General features: G+C 57.0%; 2 protein-coding genes across 3 annotated transcripts in view; both read left to right on the top strand.

The window, feature by feature from the left end:
• Positions 1-285: 285 nt before the first annotated feature.
• On the top strand, positions 286-3,055 carry ARSI (arylsulfatase family member I). Its single transcript, XM_066197101.1, has 2 exons — positions 286-605; positions 1,654-3,055. Exons 1-2 carry the CDS (start codon positions 286-288, stop codon positions 3,053-3,055), a joined length of 1,722 nt encoding a protein of 573 aa, XP_066053198.1.
• Positions 3,056-9,828: 6,773 nt separating this feature from the next.
• CAMK2A (calcium/calmodulin dependent protein kinase II alpha) overlaps positions 9,829-25,371 on the top strand; it is a 34,270-nt gene continuing 18,727 nt past the window's right edge. The window contains exons 1-8 of one of the 2 annotated variants that reach the window (XM_066197490.1): positions 9,829-10,066; positions 15,608-15,702; positions 18,603-18,662; positions 22,311-22,365; positions 22,622-22,687; positions 24,211-24,283; positions 24,648-24,750; positions 25,249-25,332. In XM_066197490.1, the coding sequence (XP_066053587.1) occupies positions 10,005-10,066; positions 15,608-15,702; positions 18,603-18,662; positions 22,311-22,365; positions 22,622-22,687; positions 24,211-24,283; positions 24,648-24,750; positions 25,249-25,332 (598 nt within the window). In that variant the 5' untranslated portion in view covers positions 9,829-10,004. The remainder of the gene's footprint in view (positions 10,067-15,607; positions 15,703-18,602; positions 18,663-22,310; positions 22,366-22,621; positions 22,688-24,210; positions 24,284-24,647; positions 24,751-25,248; positions 25,333-25,371) is intronic. The other variant, XM_066197489.1, reaches the window with a different exon arrangement.

The following is a 25,371-nucleotide window of genomic DNA, read 5'->3' as shown; positions in this document are numbered from 1 at the left end:
CCAGTCCCTGCGAGGAGCCCGTCCTGCCGTGCAGATGTGCGTGATTGGAGCAGAGCGAGGGTTATTTTCCTTTGACTGAAGGCAACCCAGCCCCGGCGGATTAAGCTCTTTGTGTGCACGCGAGTGTGCCTGGATGGAAGCTGCTCCCGCAAAACCAGCTGCGGGGGTTGCAGGGAGCATCCCCTAGGTCAGGGAGCCCTCCTAGAGGAGGGGGTGTCCTGTTTTCGTGGCTTTGAGGCGATGCCGGGACATTAACTCCCTTGGCAGGCAGCACGGTGCTTTGGGATGGCCGTCTATGCCCTCACGGGTTTCTCGCTCGTCAGCCTGCTCAGCTTTGGCTATTTATCTTGGGACTGGATGAAGCCCAGTTTGGTGGCTGACGTGGCCACGGACCCCATGGAGAAACCACTGCCTCCCACCTTCACCAGGCCACCCCACATCATCTTCATTCTGACCGATGACCAGGGCTACCACGACATTGGCTATCACGGCTCAGATATCCAGACGCCGACGCTGGACAGGCTGGCAGCAGAGGGTGTGAAGCTGGAGAACTACTACATCCAGCCCATCTGCACCCCATCCCGGAGCCAGCTGATAACTGGCAGGTAAGCCAGCGCCTGCTCACAACCTACTCATGCCCCCCTTTGGTCCCTTCTGTAGGTCTGAGGGGCTTAGCCCCAGCTTGCTGCTAGACCCGGTGTATTAGCAGAGGATGGAGATCCTCCTCTGGATTTCTCTAGAAAACTTCCTGGATGAACAGTTGATTTCCCCACAGGTTAAATAGTGGCACATGGCAAGAGCAAAAATATGCATGCTGCTGGGTAATGGATGTCACTTTGGGAGAGGGTGGTCTCCAGTTAGGAGGCGTTTGGTGCTGGGCAAGGAGCTGAGTCCCCAGGCAGTCCCTGATACACTGGCCCTTGGGGATTTGCTGTGAGGCCCTTGGCCTGTGCTTTCTCTGCATCTGTGTTCAGTGCTGCACTGGCCAGCACAGGCTGGATGTCGCTTCATTGCTGTCTCCCACGGCAGCACAGTCAGATGTTCCCTTATCCTGGGCCATTCTGACTTCTAGGATAGGTGAGGCTTTCTCTGGAGCAGTGCTGTGTGGTCAGCACTCACTGGCAGGAGCAGGTAGGATGCACATCCCACCAGTCCATCTCCTGCTGAGGAGTGGGCCCCAGGGAGGTGCCTATGGATGTGGTCACCTACTAGCCTGGGGTGCTGGAGCCCACCAGGGTCCAAGCAAAGGTCTCCCTTCTGTTCTTGAGGGGTCCAAGACACCTTTGTGGTGTGCAAAGCAGGGGAGGACAGGGATGGTGGGGACATTCAGACGGGGCATTATGAACCCACGTGCTGCCCAGCCCTGACACAGCCCAGCCACCTCCCCAGGCTGGCAGCAGTGGGGACAACTGCTGGTGGCATTTTTGTGAGATGCCTACTGAGCCTCTCTCTGTGTTCTTTGCATCTGATTTTGGTTCTTACAGATGGATGAGGAACTCTCTGTCCCTGGCTAGAGCTTGCTTCCTTGGGTTGAGTTGGGTGACATGGAGATCTGCATTTGTTTTCAGTCTCTAACACATAAAGTGCCATCACATCCTCACCAAATGCTGCTCCTCATCACCATTGCTTTCCTCTGGCTCTTCTTCTTGGCAGGTACCAGATCCACACAGGACTGCAGCACTCCATCATCCGCCCTCGGCAGCCCAACTGCCTTCCCCTCAACCAGGTCACCCTGCCACAGAAGCTGCAGGAAGCCGGCTACTCCACACACATGGTGGGCAAGTGGCACCTTGGCTTCTACAAGAAGGAGTGCCTGCCCACTCGCCGGGGCTTTGACACCTTCCTGGGCTCCCTGACGGGAAATGTGGATTATTACACCTACGACAACTGCGACGGGCCGGGCGTCTGTGGCTACGATCTGCACGAAGGGGAAGACGTGGCTTGGGACCAGAGCGGGAAGTATTCCACCTTCCTCTATGCCCAGCGTGTAAGCAAGATCCTGGCATCCCACAGCCCCAAGGAGCCCATCTTCATCTACGTGGCCTTCCAAGCAGTCCACACACCCCTGCAGTCCCCCAAGGAGTACATCTACCGCTACCGCTCCATGGGTAACGTCGCCCGCCGCAAGTACGCGGCCATGGTGACCTGCATGGATGAGGCGGTGAAGAACATCACCTGGGCCCTCAAGAAGTATGGTTATTATGACAACAGTGTGATCGTGTTCTCCACGGACAACGGTGGGCAGACCTTCTCCGGGGGAAGCAACTGGCCACTGCGGGGTCGCAAAGGGACGTATTGGGAAGGGGGAGTGCGTGGCATTGGTTTTGTCCACAGTCCCCTGATCAAGCGCAAGCGTCGGACAAGCTGGGCACTGGTTCACATTACAGACTGGTATCCGACTTTGGTCAGCCTGGCCAGGGGCAACCTGAGCAATGTCCAAGGCTTGGATGGCTATGATGTCTGGCCTGCTATCAGTGAGGGCAAGGAGTCACCACGCACCGAAATCTTGCACAACATCGACCCCTTGTACAACCACGCTAAGTACGGCTCCTTGGAGGACGGCTTTGGCATCTGGAACACGGCTGTGCAAGCTTCCATCCGGGTTGGGGAGTGGAAGCTCCTCACTGGTGACCCAGGGTACAGCGACTGGATACCCCCGCAGACCCTGACCAACTTCCCAGGGAGCTGGTGGAACCTGGAGCGTCTCACTGATGGCCCAAGGAAGTCCGTGTGGCTCTTCAACATCACCGCCGACCCCTACGAGCGCTACGACCTGTCAGAGCAGCGCCCAGACGTGGTCAGGACCCTCCTCATGAGGTTGGTGCACTACAACCGGACAGCCATCCCGGTGCGGTACCCTGCCGAGAACCCTCGGGCTCACCCCGACTTCAACGGCGGTGCCTGGGGACCTTGGGCCAGTGAGGAGGATGGGGAGGACTGGGAAGGTGGCCGGGAGCCCCTGAAAAGCAGGAACAAGAAGAAGAAATGCAAGATCTGCAAGCTGCGCTCCTTCTTCCGCAAGCTGAACACCAGGCTCATGTCCAACCGCATCTGACAGGATACTCCCCCAGCATCCACCCATCCTGGCCAGGGTGGAGCTCTGGACTGTAGTGCCATGGGGTGGGAGCAAGGGAGAAGGACAGGCAGGGAGGCAGTGTTCTCTTGCTCTCCCTTGCTCCAGGGTTCACTCCAAAACACTTGTCCTCCCTGGCTGGAGTGGTGGCCACAGGGAATTGCTCCCAGTGGGTGAGGAAGGTCGATGTGGTCTCTGCTGCGGTGCTTGGTGGTGGTGAATGACTGTGCTGAGCTGGGCTGGCCCTGAACAGCTGCTTCCAAAGAGAGAGACCCTTTCCTCAAGGATTCTACACCATTCATAAGCTTTAAGTGTTGGCCATCAGAAGGGCAGGAGGAAGCAGTGGGAGCTCTGCCTTCACATTAACCCTCACCATTTCCCTCTATTTACTCCTGGCTCTCAGCCTCCTGCCAAGCAGCTGCAACCTTTGCTCTTGCTCTGGGAACTTGAGGGCCTGCCCCAAACCCAAGACCACATTGGTTTTTCATGGAGGGTTGGATTCCTGACTATGGATGTCAGACCTGAGATCAACGTGGCTGGACTAAGTCATGCTGCTACAGTGACTTCATGAGGCTATGGATTCCCCTGTCCACTGGCTGGGGGTCCAGGAGCAGCCCTGATGAGGAGCTGTGACCCATGGAGGATGCTCTCAGAGGACAGGTGGTCCTCTTTGGCCTCACATTTGGGAGGCAGGTTTGCCCCAGGCTCTGGTGGTGAACTCCACATGGGTCAGCCACCCAGCAGAGCCTTTCACCCAAAATTTGCCTGGACAGCCCCCTCTTGTGTGAGCCTCTAGGCGCCCCTGTACCTCCCTAAGAATCCTACACATCCAGCCTGCCAACCACTTGGCACGTCTGCCCCTTCCCAGTTCCGGAGCTGTCCCTGTCCCCACATCCCATTGCTGAACCTGGGGCAGAGGGTAGATTTCAAGAAGGTCTCCGCAGAAGCTGATCTGCTGTTTTGTAGCTGCAGGACTTTGAAGCCACGGTGGAGGACGGGGTAGTGGGGACGTCTCCCGCCTGCCAGCACCGCGCCGCATCCTCTCTCTGCAGATGGGCCCTGCTCTCCCAGCAGTGCACACGTGGAGAGGAAAAGGAGGAAAACACCTCCCCGTCATCCGCTGCCGTGGGGAGCCAGCCCATCTGATCACCAGGGGCCAGGGAAGCCAGCAGAGCTCCGGGCCCCCGCGCCTTCGGCGGGGTGCGAGCACGCATACGTGCGCTCGCAGGAGAGCTGGCGAGGATGGAAGGGGGTAAATAGCTTCAAAATCGTTTTGGATGCATGGTGCATTTCCATTTACACAATGTGTTTTACATTTCTCCCCACAGGTTTCTCTTGGTGCAGCGTGTGTAGGCGAAGGCCCTGCTGTGAATTTTGAAAATAGTTATTTTTGTCTCTGGAAAATGAGGCCCGTTAGGACTTGTCAGCTCTTGGATGAGCAGTGTGGGCTTTCTTTTTTTTTTTTTTTTTCTTTTCCCCCCCTCTCTTTCTCCCTTGCAAAATAACATTCATTTAAGATCTGTCATTGAAAGATGTGACAATTGGCAGCGTGCACACTGAATACCTTTCAGTGTGCTTTCAAGCCCTGTGTGTGAGAGAGGGATGAAGATGGGAAGAAAATGCAATGACATGTTTGTATTTTTTTTTCCTTACTCTTAGCTGGATTATTTGGGGGTATTGGGATTTTCTATAGAAACAAAGGAAAAAAAAAAACAAACCAAAAAACCAGATGACAGCAAGGCAGAAGAGAGGAGGCCTCTTCTTGTAGAGCTGGAAGGAGTTTGAAAAGCTGGAGTGTGGCGGCGTGTGCGCCAGTCCCCGCTGCTCCGTGCACGCCCATCACCGTGCCATCCCACCCCGCTGGCTCCCTGCATCCCTGCAGGCACATCCCAGGGACAGGTTTCAGAGGCGACTCAGCTCCTCCATCAGTCCCATCTCCATCCCTGCTCCCTCAGCATGTTGCTCCAAGAGGACTGGTTCCCATGGCATCACCTGGGTGGAGATGAGCCCCGGGAGGAGGCTCCACATCCTCAAACTACCTCAAATCAGCCAGCCTGGTCCCTGGGGATGTGCACCACCAGCGGGGCTGCGGCACCGGCTGCAACTTGGCAAAGCCAACCAGTTGCTGAAAATAAAGCAGCACTTTGCTGAAGAAGAGGAGGCTGCTGCAGGCAGAGCCAAAGCCAGGGGAGAGCAGGGGGTGATGCTGCAGGGGCTTGGGAACAAATATTGGCTAAGGGAGAGTTGGTGTTGAAAGGAATGGGAGAGCAGGGCTAGACATGGGGTGGTGACAAGGCTTGGGAAATGGCTTTCATTTCCATATTTATATAAATGCATCCAAGTTTAGTCCTTCTTTTATTTTTTTTTCTTCAAAAATGGAAATTTCCATGAAAACATGCTCAATTTTTCTGCCTTCCCTTTTACTAACATCCCCATGAAAATGTTTGTCTGGTCTCACTTCCTCTTTCTAGGTTTGGATCTGCTGGGCTGATGCTGGGTTTGCAGTCAGCCCGGCCACAGTGGTAGATCTGCTGTCATTTGTATTTTAATTAAAAAGAGTTGGATTCTGAATCTTTGCAAGAAGAAAGAGCTGAAGAAATATCTTAGTCCCTGAAAACAAAGAGGAGAAGTAGTCAGGAGCATCTCTGGGTGCTTGGAGAGAGCAAAACCTCCAGCCCGAGGACAGCAGTTGTCCTTCACCACTGATCCCATCTGTGCTGTGTCTGAACATTGGGCTGGGAACGGAGATGCAGCTGCTGCCACGTGTTCTCCTCATCACAGAAATGTTCATTAATGGTCTGTGCTGTGAAAAAATGCAGCTATGTGCCAAAATTCCTTGTTTTCAGAGAGCTGAAGTCCCCTGGGGTTGTGTGTGTGTTCTGGCTGCCAAGGAGTTAATGCAGCTGGAGAGATGCTCAGGCGGTGGAGTTCCCTGCACCCGGGAGATGTGTTTTCACAGACAGGCTGAGGCTCCCCTCCTTCCCAACCTCCTTTCAAAGCACCTGGCAAGCCCCAGGCAGCTCCAAAGCCCAGCAGGAGCTGGGCATGGGATGGGGGCCTGGGAGGGATGGGGCAGGGGGATGCATCCGGGGCCATCAGGGATGGAGGGGTGGTGGCTGCCTCTGTCGGCATGGACTGGCTGTCTCCATCCTGGCTGTTTCCATCCTGCTGGCTGGAGCGAGTGGGAAGGGGATGGGCTGGGAATGAATGGAGTTGGGATGGGATAGAGATGGGGAGGAGGATAAGAGGAGGGTGGGGCTGGGCTGAGCTGGGCTGGGCTGGGCTGGGCTGGGAAGAGGAGGGGAGTGGGATAGGACGGGGATGGAATAGGGATGGGGTGTGTGAGGCAGGACTGGGGGTACGTCAGAGCCTCTCCAGCCCCACAGGCAACTCCCACCCGAGAGAGGCAAGTCCGGTATCAGGACAGGGGATGGGCATCCCAGCAAACTGCCCCAGTGGGAGAGTGGCAGAGGACCCTGAGCACCTCAGAAGGAGTTCTGCATCGGGGCACTTGTGTCCTTTCTCATGCCAATGATCTGAGGACGTGTTGTTTTGCAGGTTCCTCCCACTCAGATCCAGTGCACAATGCTTCCAGGGAGCCACATGGCACCTGCTGAGTGTCCCCAAGTATCATGGACATGTCCACAGAAGGGTCTTTGCTTATGAACCCTGCTGTTGGGGAGTGGGTGGCACTGAGGACGCCCTGTCTCAGCCAAAAGCAGCTTCCTGTAGTTGCAGGAGCAAGTGCTGGGCCCATAAGGACAGGGCACGTTTGCAAACACAGCCCTAAATGTAAATCAGCTCTCCTCCCCGCAGTATTTATAATCTTATCTAAAAATAACCCCAAATTCAGCTTCCCAGAGGACAGCAACTGAGCATCCCCCAGACCCCAGCTTGCATGTGAAACTGTCCCAGTAATTTTGGGATCTCTGCAATATGTAATTGGCAGCCCAGCTGGTTTGATGTGCGAGGCACTGCTGCAAGTGCCATCCCTTGGGAGCAGGGGCACCTGCTGCAGCCCCCCCAGGACACGCGGATGCTTCCTGAGCTGCCCATCCAGCGTGTTTGGGGCTCAGCATCCGACCTTGAGTGCCCACCCTGGGGCATCCCCGCAGGAACGCAGAAACCAAAGCCCTGCAGGCAGAGCTGGAGCAGGGTGTGGAGAGCAGGATGCATTTTTGGAGAGGCAGCCTAGTGGTGGAGGGGAGCACTGGGGATGAAGGTCTCCATCAGGTGGCCAGACCAGAGCACGGCAGCAGGAGAGCAGCATGGCTCCCAAAGCCCTGCAGGAGCAAATCTTGGGATGGCTGGGAACAGACACATCCTAAGAACATCCTGAGGCCTCTAGGAGAGGGCTGAGACTACTCCCCTCTACAGGGAAGCCCCCAGCCCAGAGGTGGAAGGTTCCACCCAGAGCTCCTGCTCCCCTCGGATTGTTCCCAGGCACGCAGGATTAGGACCACGCAGCAGTTTCTGCTTGGGAAAACATTATCAGCAAAGCAGAGCATGTTCAGCATGCAGAAGTCTGACACCCCCTTACCCTCAGAAGGAAAAATGTCGAGGAAAAGAAAAAAAACCAAACAAAACAAACAAAAACCTGAAGAGAGAGAAGAGCAGAGAGGGAGAAACTTTTCCTGGAGAGCCATGTCTGCCAGGCAGGAGAACCCTAGGGAGGGAGGCAGGGTCCTCATGGAGGGGTTTGCCATCACCCCCTGCCTGGGTGAGGGATTTGGGGTGTCAGGGGTGCAGCAGGGGCCCCGGGGGGGAGGGGGGGGGAGGAGAAAGGGGCAGATCCCTCCTCCTGGCTCCGGGAGCATGCAGAGTCACGCGTGTGGGGTTGAGCACGTGTGGCAGTGTGGGGGTGGGCACGGGGAGGGGGGCAGGTCACATTGCGGAGCTCACGGGGACACGAACAGCAGCGCGGGTGGGAGGGAGGTGGGAGTGAGGCAGGGGCACAGAGCTGCCCACGGGCATCCATGGGGTCTTGGGAGTGGGGGGCTTTTGCTCTTGCCTCTAGGGTTCCAAGGGGCTGCCGGGGGCTGGCAGCAAAACGCTGGAGGAGGAGAGCACTCCCACAAACATCCGAATACACCGGCCCCCACGACAGCCCCCCACCTCCTGGCACAGCCCTGGGGTGGGGAATGAAACCCCCTTTTTTGTGGAAGCATCATGGGGAGGAGTTGTGCAGATGCCTGGAGGCATTTTGGGGACCATCGTGTCCCCAGGGCACAGATGGCACATGTGAATTGCCTGCACCTCGAGTGAGGGTGCCTGGTGTGCTCTGCCCATGCCAGGGCATGGCCAGGATGGGTCTGGAGGTCATCAGCCCTTGGGGACTGTGGCCCCATCCCTGGGCCCACCCACGGCTGGGAACCAGTCCCTGCTGTGCTACCAGGGTCCCCTGGATGGGACCAGACAGGAGCGGGAGGCTGGATGCAGGGATGCAAAGTGAGGATGAAGGTGGGTAATGGTGCAATTAATGGAAAAGCCATTAGACCTTTCTCCTCCTCCCCCTCCTCTTCCTCACTCCGCCACTTGCTGTCCTCCTCCACTTCCACCTCCTTTCTTCTCTCCCTCTCTGCTCCTCCTCTCTCCCCTCTCAAAGATTTCTCCCTATTTTTGTCTGGTTAGAACCTTTTTTTTTTTTCCTTTTAACCCTTCTATGGCAGCTTGAAAGGAAACTCAATCCATCTCAGCTGCCAAAGGCAATGCCCTCTCAGCCAGCACAGGGTGTCCCTTCTCCTGTTGTGATGATGGTATTGCTGCTGCAAAATCATCCAGAAATGGGACAAAAGCTTAGTAGAAGGCTCTTCTGGGGGAAGTCAGCAGGTGGAAAGTGCAAGGGGTGATGTAGACAGAGGGGGTGGTGCTGGATCCCTAGTGAGGGCTGATGGGGAATCAGAGGGAAACCCCTTCCCTGAGGTTTTGGACCTCACAACTCCACTTTTGTTGTGCTTTTTGTGCTTTCTTATGTTCAGCACAGTAGAGAGGCGACTCAGCAACAAAAAGTCCAAGGACTGGGGAGCCAGACCTTCCTCCTTTTCCCACTTTGAAACTCCCCCGTTTCTACCCTGTCTTGGGCACCACAGGGACACAGCACCCCAGGACGCAGACTTTTTGTTCCCCTCTAGCTGTGCTTCAGGCCAGGCTGCTCCAGGGGAACCCCAGGGCCCTTGGGGGGATGCAGTGGGCAAAGGGGGGAGTGGGGAGCTGCCAGCCCCCCCTATAGTGTGATTGGGGCCAGCCCCTCCGGGGACCCTGGCTGAAGGCAGGATGGTGTGGGGACCTGGGGACCTGCCATGGTTTCTCCAGCTTCTCCTGACACACTTCTGCTCCATCTGCTCCCTCCTGCCGCCGCATGTCCCCATCCCACAGCCCCCAGGGCCCCCAGGAATGCTGCTGCAGGTACCAGCAGGGCCTGTATATTTTTTTTTGGGGGGGGGGGGGGTAAACAGTTGCTGGGGTGACAGCATCTTCCTGCAACATGGAAACTGTGGTTTCCATGGAAACCTTTTTTGCCCCAATTATTTTACCACTGCCACAGCCTTTAATTTGCTTTTAATAGTTGTATTTTTGATAACCCCCCCCTTGGCAGCAGGTGGGTGACCCCCGGGCAGCCCCTGGGCTTGGTCCCCAGCAGGGCCCTGGTCCCCACGGAGGGCGGCGGGTTTGGGAAGCAGTTGCCCCGGCAACAGAAACAGGGCGTTTCTGGCAGCGGTGGTCACCATGGGGACGGGGATGCTGACGAAGGCTTGTGAAGCTGAGAAGACAAATTGCCCTCATCATTATCTCTGGGCTTGTCAATCAAATATATTCCCTTATTTACCTCAGCGAGGAGAGAGCCCCGGGAGCACACGGAGAGGGAGGGAGCGAGAGGAGAGCTGCTTGCCCCAAATTCCGCACCAGGAGGGAGCATTTCCAGCCCCTCGGGATGGCCACCATCACCTGCAATCGCTTCACTGAGGAGTACCAGCTCTTTGAGGAACTGGGCAAGTAAGTTGGAGATGGGGCTGGGATGCTCAGAGCGGGGCTGTGCCCTGGCTGGCAGAGACTCAGCGGTGCTGGGAACTGCTGGAGATGAGGGAAAGGAGATGGGCATGGAGAGAATGCAGAGGGAATCGGAGAGGGCACGCGAGTGAGGACGGGGGTTCCCAGCCCCAGACCTGCTTCTCTGCCCCTGCCTGAGTTCAGGGGCTGATGGTGGGTGTTTGGCTGGGGGCTTGGGACACCCCAGAGGTCTGGAGTTGCCTGGGAAAGGCTCGGCTGCCCCTCTTATGGAAAAGCTGCTCCCAGAAAAGAAGGCTGCTAGCTCCCTTGGGAAGTTCTCCAGCCAGGCGGAGGTACAGGACAGCTGAGGAGGAAAGCCAAAGCAGTGGGCACCCCTCACATTTCTTTAGGGAATTTATCTGTGTGGATTCACCGCGGCTTGACTAGACCTGCAGGAGATCCAGTCTGCCCGGCAGCCCCCAGAGAATCCTGGTGGCTTTTGGAAAGATCCAGGATATTCCCCAGCCCTGTCCCAGTGCGGGTGAGCCACAGCCCTGTCTGACCCTGCCTTCCTGCGAGGGGGAGCTCAGCTCCTCTGGTCCAGCTGTCATCGCGTGTGCCTGGATCAGTGCATGTGTGTGTGTGTGTGCAAACAGAACTGCCTCTGCACAGCCAGGGGATCCTGGGGAGCGCTGAGCACCCCAGGGTGGAGCAGGGGATCCCAGGTTCCCCATGTGGAGGGATGCTCCGTGTCCCGCCCAGCATGTGTCTATAAAATGGGCTCAGGAGTGAGCAGACATGTGCCTCTGTTTTGGTTTCTGTGCCTTTTTTTGGAGCTGGTGTGTAAATCTGGGCCGTGTGGCTGCCGTCCCTTCAGAGTGGCTGGCAGTGGTGTGGTGGGCTCAGGGTGCCTGTGCTCCAGAGGGGAGGCTTTGTCCATCCGTAGGCACGGGGATGCTCCAACCCCACAGCCCTGCATCGCCCGGGCACAGAGCAGCCTGTGCCAAAGAGTGTACCCACATGCACGTGGGTGAGTGAAATGGGGGTGAGGGAGAAGGGAGAGGGCAGAGATGGGGAAATGGAGAGGCTGAGAGAGGAGGACTTTGTACTGCCTGGGCTGAATGCTGCTCACAGTCCCCAGCCAAACTGTGGCACCGGCGTGCTGCTACAAAGTGCAGCTCCGTGGAGGCAAATGGACCCCCCATCCCGTCCCGGGACACTCACATCCATCCCTGTGGCATCAGGATGACAGAGAGGGGCTGGTGGACAGCAGGGAATTGTGTTGGGGAGCGGGTCCCTGTGGCGGGGACAGCCCCAGCTGGCGCTGCAGGCAGGGGGATGGGCACTCGCTGGGGAGCTGGTGCAAGGTGGGATGTGGGACTTGCTTTTTCCAGCCCTTTCTCAGCTTTTCAGGGCTCTAAGGCTTTGTGGTGGTGGCAAGGGGTGGGCAGGTGAGGCAGTGGCTGCTCGGTGCCCGTGGTGAGGCTGTGGGGCTCTGGTTGGGCAGAGGTGGCCGTGGGGATGTGGAGGGGAGTTCACAGGCCAGGAGTGATGGGAGAGGACCAGGAGGGCTCCTGAAGGTATCCGGGCTGCAATGCTTTGCTGGGTGGGTGCTGACTGGAGGGCTGAGCACTCAGGCTCCGGGGCTGCCTGCATTGCCCAGCACTGTGGTGTAAAACCACCTGGACACGTGCATTTTAACAGGAATAAAGGAGCAAAGCTGGCGCAGCAGCTCACCAGCCCCTAAGAGAATTGCCCCCGACCACCCCAGTTCTGGGGTGATGCAGGGGCAGCATCCCCAGCTCGGTGCATCCCGCAGCTTTTCCATCCACTCAAGAGGGCAGGTACAAGAGGAGCACGGAAATGTTCCCGAGTTAGGGGCTTCAGCAGCTTAGCCAAGGTGATGCGGGGCTGGTTGGGGATTTTCCACTGGGATGGTTTCCAGCACATCCTGGCACATTCAAAAATCAGCGGTTTCCCACGGGGAAATTTTTGCTTCATGGGCTTAGAGAGGGAAATGAGGACGAAGTGCTGCACCTCTGCTCTGCTGCGGCAGCTGCTCGCGCTGGGAAGTGTCGTTCCTCCTCCGGAGAGATGCTCCCGGTGCCAGTCGGGGTGGGTCTGTCCTGGCAGAGCTGGGCAGAGCGACTCTCCCCGCACCAGACCCTGGTAGGGAGCAGCGTCCTGCAAGGATTCAGAGCAGAGAGGGTCCATCTTGAGTTTGCTGTCCCCAAGGGACTGGGGTGGTGTTTTGGGGGGAACACGGTGTGTCCCCAGCCCGGCTGGCAGGGCGGCAGGTCGGGGTGCCAGGCTGCTGCACCCACCCTGTTTCTCTGCCGTTTCCTCGGCTCTCACCCATCCTGACAGCCGGGCAGGTGCGGGTTTGGGATGCCACACATCTAAATGGTAGCACCGCGGTGGGGCTTTGGGGGCAGGCAGAGATGGGGAGGGAGATCTGCAGAGTGTGCCCGGCAAGGCACAAACCCTTGGCACATCCCTGCACCTCCCAAACATGGGAGGACATCTGTCCCGAGCGGGGGACACGGAGCTGGGGAAAACCCACTCCTGCGGCAGCCCCCGCAAAGCTGAGCAAGTGAAGGGCTGCTCCGATCCCCCACGCTTGCAGGAGGGAGTCGGGCGGAGGGCGGGGGGCAGCGGGGGGGACAGGGAGAGGATCCTGCCCACGGCCCCCCGGAGTAGGACAAACATGAAGTGCAGCTCCATCGGCGCCTCCAAATCCGCCCCCGCAGCAGGTTCAGGGAGAGGCTGGAGACAATTACCGTGCCGAGCCGTAGGATCAGCCCCTCCGCTCCCGGAGCTGCGGGAGAGGGGGCTTATTAAAAAGGAAAAAAAAAATATGGAGGAACAAAAAATCCCCAGCCCACACTCTTCTCTCTAGAAAGGAGATAAAATGCCTCGGAGGAGGAGGAGGTGTTGAAGAGAGGGAGGGAGGCAGCAGCACAGCCGGGCGCTGGCAGGGAAGGTGTGAAAAAGGGAGAAGCGGAGCATCCTGGTGGCAGAGCCACTGCTTGAGCTGGTGGGGAGGGCCATGGGGACAAGGCATGGGGTCATGCCTGGCCTAGGGACCCAGGGACAGAGGCTGCAGGGCTGGGGCTCAGCAGTGCCAGGCCTCAGGGCTGCAGGCACAGGGCTTGAGCTGCTCTGTGGGTCCAACATCACCCTGCGCTGGCGGCCAGCCAGGTGACAAGGACACGGTCTGTACCCATGGTCCTGCAGGTGATGTACCCGTCCCCTGCTCAGACTGGGACACGCTGTCTCATCCAAGCCAGTCAGAGATGGGGGTCCCCAGCTGTCACCAGGGTTGAGGTGATCCCCATCCAAAGACCCAGGACCCAGGGAGCAAAGGGACATGCTGCTGCCCATGGCCAGGGAACAGGACATGATTCCTTCCTTCCAGAGGGGTTTCTTGCAGCTCAGGGGGGTTGAGTTCCCTGCCTGGCACCCCCCCACACTGCCTGCAGTGCTTCATGAGCCCCTGGTGTGGAAGGGGATGCTGCCTTTGCCATGAAGATGCTGTATTTAGATGGAGCAAAGGGGGCTTTTTTTCCCCCTAGGCTGGAAAAAAATCCTACAATGGGACTGAGTAGCAAGGGAGAAGCCTGGCACAGGGAGTAGAGCCCGGCTGGGTGTCAAACACCCAATGTGGAGGGTTCCTGGCCAATGCAGACCCACTGAGGGACCCAACTGTAACAAGGATGGGGGTATGGCAAGCATGCTGTACCCCTGCGTATCCTGCACCTGCATCCAGTGTTCCATGTTCCACCCGCCCTCCAGGCACATAGGGTTTTTCTTTATGCTTTACAGACCACAAATAGATATTTGGTTTATGTTAGGAAAGTCTGGAGGAGCCAAAAGCCAGGAATGCAGCTGGGGGAGTGAAACTGCCATTTTACATGGCTCCCTGTTCTTCACTGTTCAATTCAAATAAATAGATGAGCAAGTGGCTGTGGACACTGGGACCAGGAGTGACCATCAGTCCCCAGCCTCCAGTGGATCTGGGACACCTGCAGCCCTCCAGCCTCATGCCTCATGCTGGGCTCTGCAGTGAAACCCTGAGCTGGGACAGAGGGACATCCCTGCTTGCTGCACTCTCTGCTGCAGACTGTCCTGCCACTGCAGAAACATCTCACACATCTTCAGGGGAAAAAAAAAATAGAGAAAACGAGTCCCAGGGATCCACAGGAGCCCACAAACACTACACAGTGTGGGGTTCCCAGCAGGATGAAGAGAGCGAGACCACAGAACTGCCAATAGCTCTGGTCTGCCTACCTATGGCAAGCTGGATATGAAACATTTCGCCCACCCTTTCCAGTTAATTCTTCCCCAGGATTCAGGGATATTAACAGCTCAGCTCTTTCAGCAGCCAGGATTAAATGGCAGGATGGGGAAGCTGGGAAGCACCGGGATGTTTTCCCCCAACTCCTGCCTGGCACGTGCCGTGAGCGATGCTCTGCACGGCAGCACTGGGTGCGTGGGCTGCCAGCTCTGCTGGGGCTCCATCCTCATCCCTCCACACCCGCTGCTCGCCTGCTCTCCTAAAAATCACATTCAAACCCAAATTGCCCGTCTCCACCCACCCCCGCCGCTAAAATCAATTAGCCGCCGCTCTCACCAGCTCGCGGCCTTTTATTCCTCGGCAGGGAGTTGGAGTGGGGTGAAGGGGAGTGGGGGAAGGTGGGGCAGGAGGTGGGATTGCTTTTGATAGTTGTTATTTTAGCGATGGAGAGGTTTGGCAGGAAAGGGAACCTGGCACAAAGGTTGTGCTCAGCAGGGCTGGAGCGTGCATGTGTGTGTGATTGCAGTGCTGCAGCTCCCAGCATTGCGCTGGCACTGGCGGTACCACGAGCTGGCAGGACTTGGGCTATGGGGTACCAGGGCAGACAGGAGTCTTTGGAATGTCCCAAGCACTCGTGCTCGCTCGCCTGACAGACCCCAGGAGAGCTTTGCACGTTGACTCATGCGTGTGCAAGGTGCAACAGCATCCATCCCTGTCCAGCTGGGCTCCATCCTCACAAGGTCCCCTGGGCTGTCCCTGCCTGGGTGACAGTTTTGCAGGGAGGGGGACCTGGTTATAGTCACAGCTGCTAAGTCCTGCTGTGGCTGAAAGGTCTAGAAGAGGCAGAGCCACACAGACTGAAGTGGCGGAGAGCTACGTGGCAGCTGCAGCCATCACAGTTTCCCTTGGGAACCAGCGCCCCCGGTAGATCACTGCCCCTTCCCTCCTGGCAACAGGTAGGGCAAAGCCAGGAGGAGGAGGAGGGAAAGCGCACGGTGTCTGGGATGTCCCAGAGGAGCACGGAGGGGAGAAATCCACATTCATCTGTAGGTCTGCATGTGCCTCCTCTCATCATTCCTCAATGACAGTGGTGCAGGGAAGCCGGCTGAGATCCCTCCATGTTTTGCCCGAGTCCCTGCCCCAGTCAGCACCTGTCCCCATCCTTGTCCCCATGCTGTGGCTGTCCTCCACCCCACAGCCACCTGAGGGCTGAGCTGTGCCCATTCACCTCTGGCTTCTTCTGTTCCCAGGGGCGCTTTCTCCATTGTCCGGAGATGCGTGAAGGTGTTGGCAGGACAAGAGTATGCAGCCAAGATCATCAATACCAAGAAGCTCTCTGCTCGAGGTGAGTACTGAGGGTGTTTTAGGGAAGGCATGAGGCGAGCAGGGGTCATGTACTGGGGAATTTGTACCCTCTGCATGGTGCTGGGATGATGCCTTTGATGTGCAATGAAGTGAGGGGGTCTTTGATTGCAATGGGGACCCCCTCACCCCACCCTGTCCCAGCTGCAGTACACACTGAGCTCCTTGATGGATGGGGTGAACATCCTGAGGAGGTGCCTTGGTGGCTGCTCGCCACATCCCATCCGATCACACAGATGCATCCGCAGCCTGGCTGTGCCAAGGCTCAGGGCAACTCCCAGACCCCAATCTGCCTCAGGAGTCAGAGGACCCCATTTCTGTCCCTGAGACCCCACCACCACCCTGCACACACATTGCAGCAAAATGATTGTTACAGCCTCGCAACAAGTCAGACCACTGCCAGCTTTGGGCGCAGGGTAGCACAGTTATTTTGGGAGCATAACTTTCTGAGAGGGCCCCTGCTGACACCCCATCCCTGCTCTGGGGTCTGTAAGTTTTCCTACTCATATACCTACATCAGTGAAAGGGAAACGTCCCTTCAGGTGGGGGTTTGACTTCATTTCTACCTGGAAATGGGCCCTCACCCCTCTCTGCCATCTGCTCTGGTGGAGCACATTGGCTGTTTGCTGCTGGCCGGTCTGTCCTGGTGGGTCCATCCTGGCTGCTCCTCAGAGTGAGGCTGAGATGAGCCAGCACAGAAGTCATCAACCAGCCCTTGCCCCAAGCCAGGGACCCCTCTGCCCCCAGGCACCTGGCAGAGGTGATGAGGTGGACTGAAAGGATGAGGCAGCAGATGCCATGTCCCTGCTCCGGTTCCTCCCTGGCTGTCGGGAATGCAGGATGTGTGCTGGGAGGAAGCACCCTGCCAGGAGGGTTTAATTAACCTCCCTCAGTGTCTCTCCCAGTTCCACTGCTGACCTCCGAAGGCAAAATTTAAATGCAGAAAAGAGTGACGAGCTCCTTTCTGACCTGGAATTAAACCAGTGTGTCGCAGTATCTCTCTCACAGTGCCGCCAAAGCAGCACAGCACCAGCACTGAGCCCCTCAGGTCCTCCAGCACTGACCCCTGCCCCTCTTCAGGGATTTTCTTCCTTCAAAGCCAAAGACTGGGCTCTGGGCAGGGTGTGCAGTGCTGGGCTCAGCCCTTGGTTCCTGCCCATGTACCCCAGCTGGCAAACGCCTCCCAGTTTTCAGGGCTGCCTGGAGCAGCAGATTGAGCCACCCTCCCTTTGCTCCCTCCTGCCTCCGCTCGCCTCCTCCAGCAGTTTGCCCCTCTCCTTTCTCTCCTGGGCTTTTGTGCTGTCCCTGCAGTGCCCAGCAGTCCCTGGGAGAAGCTTCACTGGGGTTATTTTCCCTGCTCTGCCAGCTGGAATCACCAGCGACTTTGGCTAATGGTCTGGAACCCCCCATTTCTGCAGTGCTGGCAGGGAGGATGGCGCTTCCCCAGAAACAAAGGGCAGGAAGGAGAGAAGTGGGGTGAAGGCGAGAGAAGCTGCAAAACATCCCCAGTCATGGTCTGTTTCTTTAGACATCCTCCTGGCTGCCAACACAGAGGGGACAGGAGGAGAGATGGTGGAGATCCTGGAAGAAAAATGGGGTTTGAGTGTGTGCAGGAGCTGGGTTTGTGGGGTAGGAGAGGCTGTAATCCACCTCCCCAGAGAAGTGCTTGCCCCGCTGGTCACACTGTCCCTCCATCCCATCCCCATCATCTACCCCACAATGGACTTTAGTTGTGAGAACAGCTTGAACTCCAACCTCTACTTGTCACCCTGTCCCACCCTGGGAAGGTTGTCACCCATCAGGGGAAACGATGTAGGGAGCTGAATGAGGCCACCAAGGTTATCTCAGCCTTCAGCTCACAGAGTACAGGCTGCAAAACTCACCCCAAGCCCCGGGGTGCCTCTCGGACAGGATACTGAGCCCTGGACAAGGCTGCAGCCCCACGGAGAAGGGGCTGCGTCGCTTTCACGTCTCAGTGGTCGGAGACACCCAGGTTTGGTTTGATGCAGAGCGAGACTCTGGGGTGTGAACCTGCAAGGTAGCAGTGATAGCACTGAGAGACAGCAGCCCTAATTATATCCTCGCTTGTCCTGGCTGCTGAGTTCCTGCACAAAATCCCTCCAGTCAGGCACCTCCACGCAGGGTGGCTGGGTCAGGTGTGAGCAAGGAGAGAAGCGCAGAGGAAGAAACAAAATGATTTGCAGATTCATTCTGAGCTGTCCCAGGGCGGAGGATTTTTTGGCTCAGCTCAACTTACTTTGCCCAGAGCTCTGTTGTCTCACATCCCCAAGCCTGCTGAAAGCTGGGGAGTGGGACCTGCGCTTCCTGTTTGGAGACAGGCACCAGTTCCGAGATAGGGTTCTGCAGTGTAGGAGAGCAAATCCCTGGTGTGGAATGGCTGACGATGGCAAGGGGGAGTGAAGTCCATAGCCTCATTTCATCCTGACACCTCTCACTGGTTCACTCTGCCTTCTATTGCTCAAATTGTACAATACAGGGCCAGAAATGTCCTGGCTGATTGCCTGTGCCTGGATGAACAGGAGAAAAAGGAAAAGCGCTGCCAGCAAGGATAACCCAGACAAATCCAGGGTATTTGGGAGGTGATCAGAGATTGTTCAGCAAAGAGAAGGGAGAGGGGACAGCAAAGGATCATTCCAAACTCAAGATTGCCCATGGCATCAGTGCCTGAGGGGCTTAGCCAGGGACTGCATCTGTGCTGGGATAGTGCCCATTGGACCCTGATGCTGAATTTATCCCAAAATCTGAAACTCTTTAGCAAAAAAATAGCTGCTCTGACCCCCCAGGTTTCTTGTGCCAACACCTCCTCTGAGAGCCACCGATTCCCTTCCTCAGATTCTAATCTAGGGCCGCTGCCTCTTTCAGATCACCAGAAGCTGGAACGAGAAGCCCGGATCTGCCGTCTCCTGAAGCACCCCAACATCGGTGAGTGCACCCTGCACCTCCCTTGCTGGTGCTCCACACCTGGCTCTGTTGCCCACTTGCCCTCCCATGTCCCAGCCAGGGGGTCTCCATCCATAATCCAGCCCTGTCTGCAGCAGCATGGACTGTTTGTCCCAGAGGCTGAGAAGGGCTCGGTGTCGTCCTGCCTGGTTGATCTGCAGAGCCATCCCTCCTCTTCCTCATGGGAAGCACCATCTTCAAACGGGGTCATGGGGAAAAAAGGCCCCCACTGGGCATAGGGGGACCGAAGTAGGTCCGGACTAACCCACTTGGCCATAGCTCCCTCAGGGAGAAGCGGAGCCCCGGGAGGCTGCAAGAGGCTATTTTTACTGCTCTCCCCCCGCTCGGGTGTCGTATTCCTCTGCATGCTCCAAAAAGCGGCTGCAGCTCGGAGCAGCAGCAGCAGCAGCGCGGGGCGTGTGGGAGGAGCGATGGCGGGGGGGGAAGCGAAGACTTTCCCACCGACCGTCCATCTGAAAGTAGCCTCCTTCGGAAAAGCTGTTTCAGGAAAACTCCTGAGCCCCTGCAAAAGACAAAAATAGGCCAGAAGGAGAGAGAGAGAGAGAGAGAGAGAGAGAGAGAGAGAGAGAGAGAGGAGGGGAAAAAACTGCAGTAAAAAAAATTTAAAAAATTCCCAAACTCCATCCTGGAAGTGATGCTGATGCAGGCTCTTGGTCCCTGTGGATGGACTGGATGAACCCCCTCTTCCCTCTGCTGTACCCCAGGATGTATCAATCCCAGCGAGATCCCACAGCTTTTGGGAAAGCATTTGGTGGTTTCTGCAGTCCTCTCAACCCACAGTCGGGAGCTGGGAGGGTTCCCCTGTGGCTGAGCTCCTCCCTGGCCCCCTCACTGCTCCGGTGACCTGGATCCATCCTTCCCCAGGAGCTGCTGCAGCAGATCCAGGGAGCTAGATCCGGGGCCACTGGGACGAGCCATGTGGCTCCTGTCCCATAAATATTTCAGTTCCAAAAAAGACTGTCAGCTTCCATCTGTCTCGGGCACACGGCTGCGTGGCAGGTCCCCCCTTCATTGTCGGGGCGCCGGACCCTGCAGCATTCCCCAGCCTCTGCTCCAGTAGGACCAGGAGCTGTCCTGCAGGGGTCCCTCCGGGGCGTCCTGCCTCCTCTTTGCCCCAGAACACATGCGGGGATTGCCGCGACCTGAAGGAAACACACTGCAAAGTGTTCGAATAGGAAGAAGTACTAAACCCGGAGGAACTCACTGCATGAGACCTGCAGGATGGCACCTGCAGGCTCCCCAGGTTCCCAGCTTGGCCACAGATCTTTCCCACCACTGTCTTCCACCCTTTCCCCTCCATCACCTTCCCATGGGTCTGGCAAGGTCTCCGAGGACCAAAACACCTCACCTGTCCCTATCCTTGTCCCCCATCCCCTCGCTGTCTGGCTGTAACCTGGCAGGTTCAGAGCTGCAAAGGCTGGAAGGGGTTAACAGCATGAGATGCTAACAAACCCAATCTGCTGCTATTTATACCCAGGAGGCTCTTCTCCACCCCCCACCCCACACCCTCTTTCCTTTCACCCCCCTCCACTGCTCCTGCTGCCTGGAAACTTGGGCTTGCAGCGTTCTTCCGTGCAGCAAAGGCGGCTCGTTACCCACACAGGAGCTGGAGCGAGCGGTGCCAGAGCAGAGCAGCCTGGTGAGAGGAAGAGGAGGCACTGCTGCTGGAGGAGACAAAACAGCCCTGTCCAGCCCTGCCCAGGGAGAAGCACCCCAGCTGCCCAGGGCTTTGCGGCCCTCTTACTTGTTCCCTGCAGCAAGGTGGGCTCCTTCCATCTCCCATGAGAATGCCGTGCTGCAGTTCCTGGAGGAGCCAACCTGGGCTCTGCACCGTGCCTGCTGGAGAGCCTCACATGGGAGGCTGTGCACGGGCAGTCAAGGGCAGGCCCAGGACCCCACAGCACATCCACAGCACTGGGTGATATGCCAGGGAGAGCTGTTTCCATTCAGGGAAGTCTTGCTGTATTGGGAAAACTTTGGCTGCACTTTGCTGTGGAGGTTGAACTCCTGATACTTTGATTCTCATTCCTGAAGCTGTGTCCTGCTCCTGCCTTGGCTCTCACCTCTGGGCTGGAGTGGTTTAGCCAGTGCAGCTCTCTCTGACTATGGTCAGTAACAGATACTTGTAGGATCTGGCTATATTTAGAGCAGCTGCTCCCTCTTATACCTCCTTGGCTCCTGGCAGCCACAGGCTTTGGGACTTCCCCAAGCAGGGAATGTATCCGGACCATATGCTTATGGTTATGCTGGCCCTATCCACACCAAACTCACCTAATCCCCCTGATAATACTTTGGCTTCTGTGGGATTGCAGGAGTGATACCCCCAAATCCCTCCCAGGCGAGATGAAACAGGAGGAAATATGTTTCTTCCAGCAGAGGAAGGCAGAAAAGCTGGGGCTGTATGTTGGAGAAAAACAGAGCAGACACAGATGTTGGAGCACAGGGGATGTCTGCAGAGGCCAGCAGTGGGGAGGGATAATTGGGGAATAAGATGAGCAAGTTGTGTCAGTAGTCAAGACCAAAAGAGAGACAGACAGAAAAGATGCTGACCAGCCTACTGGATCTTGTTTGCTCTGTGCCCTGGCGAGGTGAGGTGATGCTGCTGGCAACATGCTCTTGGCAGCTGCTGGATTGGCCCACAGAGCTTGGAGACAGGAAAAGGACCAGCAAAGTGGTGACTGCTGACCTGGCAGATAAGAGTGACACAGTGCAGCGTCTGCGCTCACTGCTGGGGTTGTTATCTCCCCTGGCTCACACTGAGTCTGGAGGATGTTTCCATATAGGGCTCAGCTGATTTAGATGCAGTAAAAGGGGCTAGGAGTAAAAACTCCCACAAAATCTCTCACCTGAATGTTTCTTTTTTCCTCCCCGATTCCCAACATTCTCAAATATGCTGAAAGTTGTATCAGCTTGAAACCAGGTGAGAGAGAGGAAGCATTAAATATTCATAGCCTCTAGGAAATCAAACAAAATATGAGGTGGAGGACAGAGGATGCTGAACAAGTCTCTGTTTATCTACCCTACCTGTTTCTGTTCCCGTCCCCTTGCTGCACACCTGCCTGCTAAGTGTGAGCAGGGATCTGAGCCTGAATAACCAGCATGCAGGTGCAGGGTGACAGGTTTGTGCCTGGCAAGGAGTGTGCCCAAGCGGAGAGGGCGCCAGGAGATGGGAAAATTCATCCCGTGGAGATTCCCAAGGAGAAAAGGAAGGTCATGAGCAGAAAATAAAAAAGCCCTGTGGGTGCCAGAGTTGCCAGCTCAGCTCCCTGCTGAGCTCTCTCTCTGCTTGGGCACCTCTCGTGATGGGACTGGGGACACCCATGCCTGCAGCCTGCCCAGTGCCCAAGATAGCCCAGCAGCTGCCTGGAACCCTGGCCAGGAGCAGCCCCAGGACAGTCCCCGATTTGGATGTTATCTTTGAGCCTTGCACAACTGCCCAAGGCTGGGTCCATGGCTGGGGTCCCCCACCCAGCCAGTGGCAATAGCTAGAGGAATGGCCCTGCTGTGCCCTTCCCCAGCTCCTGCTTGTGCCCAAAGGGGAGCAAAGGCATTCCCAGGGAAAGGGCTGGGAGCCAGGTGTACCCCATAACCCTTCTGTCTCTGCTGCAGTGAGGCTCCACGACAGCATCTCCGAAGAGGGCCACCACTACCTGATATTTGACCTGTGAGTAATGGTTCACTGCATCCCCTAACCCATGGGCAGCTCCGTGCTTCCCCCAGGGTGACGTGACCTCCACCCCACCCGAGCCCTTTCTGCAGGCTGGGTTTGAACCAAACTCTGGTCCCCAAAGTTGGGCAGAGGGCAGGTCCCTGTGCTGCACCCCCGGTTCTCCTGCCATGAGTCATGCAGTGACATTTTGGGGGGGATTGCCAGGGCTGAGGGTGCTGTCAGTCAATCCAGCTCCCCCTGTTCTCTGCAGGGTCACTGGCGGGGAGCTGTTTGAGGACATTGTGGCCAGGGAGTACTACAGCGAAGCGGATGCCAGGTGAGCCAGGCTGTGGAGGGGACAGGAGGTGTCCGGGTGTCCCTTTCTCCCACAAGCTGCTCCCTCCCAAGGTCCTACATGACTGGCTTCCTGCAGCACCAGCTCGTTCTGTACTGGGAGGTGTTTTACAGCCACTCTGCAACACATACTCATAGATCAGAACCGTGGTGCAAAAAAAGAAAAAAAAAAAACCCACCCAAAATGCTCTTTCTAACTTGCTCAACTCCTGTGCCAAGAAGTGCATGTGCTGCCATAGGACTGGTTTCCACTTTGAATCAGATGGCTCCCAGCCATTGCCCACAGCATCCTCATTCCCCAGGATGCTGGGATAGCCAACACCTGACCTCACTGTAAATGAACAAGGTGTTGGGGCCCCCCTGGTCTGGGGGCATCAGGACTGCCTGGTCTAGGGGCACCAGGGCTTCCCAGGCTGGCAGGGAGGAAACCCAGCACCAGGCTGGTGGCCAGTCAGGGCCATGATAGCACAGACACCCTGCAGATGTCTCTCCTTTCCCTGGGAGCTGCATTCCAGCCATCTGCAAGTGTTTCTCTGCCATTTGCCACTTGAAAGCACTGAGGAGGAGCAGTCAAGACAGGCTGTGCTGGAGCTCTGCTCCCTCCCATACTCCCACTGGCACTTTCCAGGTACCTTCTGCAGAGCCATTTCAGCCACCCCTTTAGTCCCTGCAGTTCATCCAGGGGACAGTATTAGTCTCATTCTTTTGAGGGGACATGATCTGGCTCTCTCCAATCTCCAGGTATCACCGTGCCTCTTGGCTTTGCCTCCAGGCTAAGCATAGCCTGGATGTATGTCCAAGAGGGTGAAAACTCTACACCAGGTCTCTGCACGGAAATATCCTTTATTTCTAGGCAGAAAACGATCTCCTTTAATGGGCTGCCTGCACTGAATCCACTTACAGCCCATCCACTTATTAGTGTCATACAAATAAAATAAAATACATGTAAATAAAGACCTTCTGCCTTGCACACAGGCAGCTTTGGAGCAGAAGCGATCAGCGCCTCTGTCTTTTTCCCTTCCTGTCTCACGCACACAGCAGAGCTGGAATGTAATGAACTAGATACAAAGCAAGCAGACACAGCAGAGCCACCTGGATTAGAGGAGAGCAGGGAAATGGGGCTGGAGCAAAGGTTGCACAGAGCACATCTGCTCTGCCTGGGTTTGGAGACCAAATCTTTGCTGGTATTGTCATTCCACTGTTGGTCTCCAGCTCCCCACCTCCAGTGCTACTCCTGTGGGGTCCCCACGGGCTCAGCTGTGTCCCCTAAGTTCCTGCTCACCATTAGTTGGTGTCCAAAAGCTCTGCTGGGTTCTTACTGGGTTGGAACTGCTCCCCACAGGTGTCTGGGTTCTGGTGGAGGGGGATGCTGAGCTGTGCTGCAGGGCTGCTGATGGGAGGCATGATGGGGAGAGTGGGACAGGGGTGAAATGCAGCAGAACAGAAGTGTCTGACAAAACTCTGCCTCACCGGCCACTTGTGTGAGCTTTCTCCTCTCTCCCACAGCCACTGCATCCAGCAGATCCTGGAGGCCGTCCTGCACTGCCACCAGATGGGGGTGGTTCACCGGGATCTGAAGGTAGGAGCTGCAGGGAGAGAGCCTGTGGGAGGACGGGGACCCCATCTGTGATGCAAAGCACCGTGGAACAATGCCCAGAGTCCTTCAGGGCTGCTGAAACAGCAGGGAGGAGCACGTGTAGGGCTGCGGGAAACCCACAGAGCAAAGACCAGCTCCGGAGTGAAATGACACATGGGAGATGGGGTAGGGAGGTCTTTGCAGTCTGTGATCCCCCAGGGTTCCAGGGACAAAAGAACAAAGAGTGGGACAAAGCAGTTAGGGAGCACATCCAGAGCTTCCTCTGCTGTGCTGGGAAGCTCCCCCTGCCAAAAGCAGAGCCCTTGAGGGGTTTTCACCCCTCTCCAACCCCCATCTCCTTCTGCAGCCCGAGAACCTGCTGTTGGCATCCAAGCTGAAGGGTGCTGCCGTCAAGCTGGCTGACTTTGGCCTCGCCATCGAGGTGGAGGGGGACCAGCAAGCGTGGTTTGGTGAGTAGGACTGGCCTGAGGTGGGGTCTCCTCCAGCACTCCTCGGCATCTTAGTTCGGGGGGGCTCCAGGACCATGACCCAGGGTTATGGCAGAGTCCCAGCAGCACCAGCCCAGGAAGCACTGTGGATGAGCAGGCTGATGTGGAGCAGACAGCTCCACAGGGACTCCGTGAGTCACCGAGGTGTCCTGGTGAGATGGACAAGCCGGCAACAGGGGCAGACCAGGAGGAGGAAAGCCTCTTCCAAGCGCTCGAAGTGCACAGCAGAGCACTCCAGCCTTAGGCACCATCTAGGGTTTGGCAGTGGCAGAAAAGCAGAGTTTGCTCTGCCCTCGGGAGTCACAGAGGTTTCTGGAAGGGCGGTTGTCTGTCCCACCGGGTCGGGATGTGCCAGCACTCTCGGCTCTCGCTGTCCCTGGCCGGGGAGCAGTCCTTGCTGGTGAGCTGTGCGGGGACGGGGGCTGCCTGACGGCGGGCGTGACGGGCTGTCTGTCCCAGGTTTCGCCGGCACCCCGGGATACCTCTCGCCCGAGGTGCTCCGGAAGGACCCTTATGGCAAAGCCGTGGATCTGTGGGCTTGTGGTAAGTCAGAGCGGGCTGGAATGCCGGGAGCGGCTGGAC

This window comes from Chamaea fasciata, unplaced genomic scaffold, assembly GCF_029207755.1.
Source record: "Chamaea fasciata isolate MVZ Bird 193981 ecotype frontalis unplaced genomic scaffold, bChaFas1.0.hap1 SCAF_15, whole genome shotgun sequence".
NCBI classification, from domain to species: Eukaryota; Metazoa; Chordata; class Aves; order Passeriformes; family Sylviidae; genus Chamaea; species Chamaea fasciata.
Note: the sequence above shows the minus strand (reverse complement) of the source record. Positions and strands in the feature narration are given on the sequence as shown.